The 3623-nt window shown below is 40.7% G+C and overlaps 1 protein-coding gene across 3 annotated transcripts in view; it reads right to left on the bottom strand.

Moving 5' to 3' along the window:
- Positions 1 to 13: 13 nt before the first annotated feature.
- The window catches only part of LOC113464462 (carcinine transporter-like), a 15929-nt gene continuing 12319 nt past the window's right edge, over positions 14 to 3623 (bottom strand). The window contains exons 1-2 of one of the 3 annotated variants that reach the window (XR_003389319.1): positions 2873 to 3615; positions 14 to 323 (exon numbers count right to left, since the gene is read on the bottom strand). Coding sequence is in view for 2 of the 3 variants with exons in the window: in XM_026814350.1 (XP_026670151.1) it covers positions 74 to 310 (237 nt within the window). In the remaining variant the exon portion in view is untranslated. Of the gene's footprint in view, positions 324 to 2662; positions 2843 to 2872; positions 3616 to 3623 lie in introns of those variants that run through there. The other 2 variants (XM_026814350.1, XM_026814349.1) reach the window with 2 other exon arrangements.

Here is a 3623-nt window from a genome sequence, read left to right on the forward strand (position 1 = left end):
AATCAGCTTGTACACGTGATACAATGTTTTAATAGAATAGAAATTTTTTTAATATAATAGAATAAGAAGTAGCTCACGTTTCATCAATGGTGAGGTTCCATTTGTCGAGTTCCGGCACTTTGCACCAGTGCTCGGCCGGCACCAGGGTGATGAAGAACTGGGTGAAGTACAGGAACGCGTAGACGAAGGTGAAGGGCAGTAGAACGATGAAAAGGAACCATTGATAGCGGCCGGCCTCGCCGACGTGCGGCAGAATGTCGTCGAAGGTCTCGATCTTCGGACGTTCGCCCTCCTCCGCTTTCACTGTCATTATCTCGGTCTCTCTGCGAATCAGCACGTTCACCCGATTACTTAATACACGTTACAGGAGCGTTACGCGAACAGTTCAAGGCGTCTCGACTAAACCTTTCTGTGCGACGAATTAACGAACTCGTTTGCACGCTTATAATTTATTGCTAGTAATAAAAGGCTCTTTGACTACGTAACAAATTAGGATAAGATCTTATCTGATAAGCAAGAGTTTCGTTATTTTACTATTGCCATGATTAGACAGATTTTATGCATTTATGAGAAAATTGAATATGACAAAAATATAAACACTGTACGTAATATCTAAAAATGTAGAAAATATCAAAAGTAGAGTTCACATTGCTATACCTAAATGGTAAAGCAGTCTGTCGTTTTAAGTACATTACTTGAAGTGGAACCAGAAATATTTTATCTTCTTAATTTGTTACATCACGTTTAGATTACGTTACGTTTACATCTGTCGATCTTTCCATCATAAATCGAAGGTGAAGTGCTCTTCAAGAATTTCATTTTCCTGTTGTCTCTACAAGAGACTACAGATTTTATTCATTTATGAGGAAACTGAATGTGATTGATAAAACAAGCTATTGTTGTAAACACATTCTTTAAAGTGGAACTCTAAAAACGTGATCAATTTCATAATTTGTTACATCACGTTTACCTCGTATCGATCTTTCTATTAAGGAATGACGCTCCATTGTTAGACTACGTTTCATTTCAGTATTTCTTTGGACGCCACGTTCCTCGCCTATCTTATCGCTTAATTCGAGACGAATTTCCTGAATGTTCATTACAGTCACTTCTTTTCTTATTCATCAATATAAAATAGAAGTTGGATTCAAGGTGAGTGTGAAAAAATTTGCTGGAAGGAGAGGAAGGAAAAAAGAAAGGTCCTTGATCATTTTTACAAGGTTGTTACAAAACGGAGGATACGCCGTCGATTATTACTGTCACCTGAACGTTCTAAATAATGTCTAAGTCATTTACACTCCGATGTGATCCGAACAGATTATAGAATCACATCATTTTTTTTTACAAATAATTTTATACAAACAGACATGCTGTTAATTAACTGTGATATCTGTGCATAAAGAAAAGATCGTACAAGTAGAAATTATTTCAATTAAACGGAACACCAACAGGTGTAAAGAATGATGTAAAATACGATTTCCATTTCCTGAAGCTTACAACCAAACGAATCTGCATAAACACCCGCGGTCTGGTCGTTAGCGGATACCAGCGCGGCACGAAGGCCGTCGTCGTAAATGGTAAATTAATAATCACCGCTCCCAGGACGAAACAGAAACGCGAAAGCTCCGGTTCGTACGATAATTGAGTTTCTAATTTCTCGCCAATTAAACGGTTTTTCCTTTGTCCTCTAACAGACGTTTTTACCAGCAAAGAGAAACGGTCGTTTTTCGGCCAGCGTGCATGTTCATTATCGTTACGAGGTGCAACGATTGGCGCTAATTAATTAAATAGCAAGAGGAGATCGATAATCCATTCTCACGGATTTCATAAACCATTCAACGATCGTTAAAAATTCATTTTTAACTACTGATTACTTGCAAAAACGCAAGGATCTCATTTTCTTCAAGGACGAACTTTTCAATGTGAAAAACAAATCGATTTAATTATTTTTTATTTTTCTCAATTTGATTAATTTTAATTTAAAAATAATTGAACATAGACGAATGTGCTAAAGTTCCTGAAGAGGTCAATGATAATCCTTGGTTCGAATGATCTTCGTACGATTATTGACCGCTTCGGCTTCCGTTAAAGGCTGCATATTAAGCAACGGGGGCTGACACGCGTGTACGCGTGTAACGTTTCTCGATAACCGGTTTACACAAAAGCATCAAACCTTGAACACCTGTTACATATACGAGAACAAAGTAATTAATAGGTACGCGGCCAGCACAGATGTATGATTCTGCATACGCGATTCCTTCCGTGATTTGTATTCAACGAGTGATAAAACGAAGTGGGGCTCAGTTTCACCTGCGGCTGCAGGCCTTTCTTCTCGCTTAGAAAGTCTCATAAATACAAGCTTTGGAACACTGAGACCTATTTGGCAATTATTATCACTATTATTACATTGAGAGATTGAAGTATTAAGAAATGGAGACCAAGGGTTTCTTAATTAATCCGTTGCACATGAATCGTTTTATTCACGATCATTTTCACCGCGACTTTTAACGACGTTTGGTAATTGTAATTACGAAAGCTCGTCATAATCACGTAATTAAGGTCAGAATCAATGGTCCAAACTGCAAGAATCTGGAAGATCGAGCCAGAAGGTATCGAACTTTTTACACCACGTTCTCACACCGACTTAGAATTCTCCAGATACCTGCGTGTCAGTTAGACGATTTACGAGAGAGTCCCCGTAGATAGTAACGAACTCCGACGGTTTGTATTTTCTAACTGTTCACGCTGGCAAACATAGAAACCTACTATACTTTATCTGAACATGACGTCAAACAGATATTTTCAATCTATCTCTGTCATTACCAGACTTTGAAGTGATGAAATTCCGCGGAGGGTGAAAACTAGATTTTACCTTTATTCTGAAAATCCAAAGAAAATTGCACTTGACACACAATATCACAGTATTTGCGAGTAAAAATGCCTCCGAAGGGAGGAAAACAAAAAGTCGTTTCACTGAGGAACTCCAGAGGAGCGTTTCGAATGCGGACACCCTTCTTCTCTCTGGTTACTCTTTCTTCTCACTATGTAGGAATAGTCTGTCCGTGTGATCGAGATGACTCCCAGAGAACACGTGGTCGGTCTCGATCCCGATCGTAACAATGATTTTGCGCACACAAGATCCCCGCGATATTTTCGAACGACACTACATCCTTACACGAAACGGGGCACGCACGACACGACGCGACTGTCCGCCGTTTGTACAAGCTAGTGGGGATTTATAGCGCGTGCAAGACGAGAGCCGTGGGAGACCCAACGGGGCTCGTAGCGCAGCTATTGGACGGGACGGCAGTGCAGCGTTGGGCCCGTGCATCGCCGGCTGACGTCACTGGAGAACTGAGAACCAGGGGGATTTTGTGATTCCCCTGCTCGTGCCGAGTTTTCTCGCCGCTGTGACGCGCGTCTCGCCCTTCCTTTTTTTTTTATAATTAGCCGAGAATGTCGTCCGCTCGTTCAGCACGGAGAGCCAACGTGCTGGCTAGTGCACTCCCGGAATGAGTATTACCGGTAATTCTGATGATAATGTCATTTTTTCTCGTGGCGCGTGTCGTTTTCTGAATCTGAACGAGGATAATTCGATTGAGAGGTATTTTTATAGTCGGCAG

Source organism: Ceratina calcarata, unplaced genomic scaffold (assembly GCF_001652005.2).
Source record: "Ceratina calcarata isolate Rehan_Ccalc_2016 unplaced genomic scaffold, ASM165200v1 scaffold379.2, whole genome shotgun sequence".
NCBI lineage: Eukaryota > Metazoa > Arthropoda > Insecta > Hymenoptera > Apidae > Ceratina > Ceratina calcarata.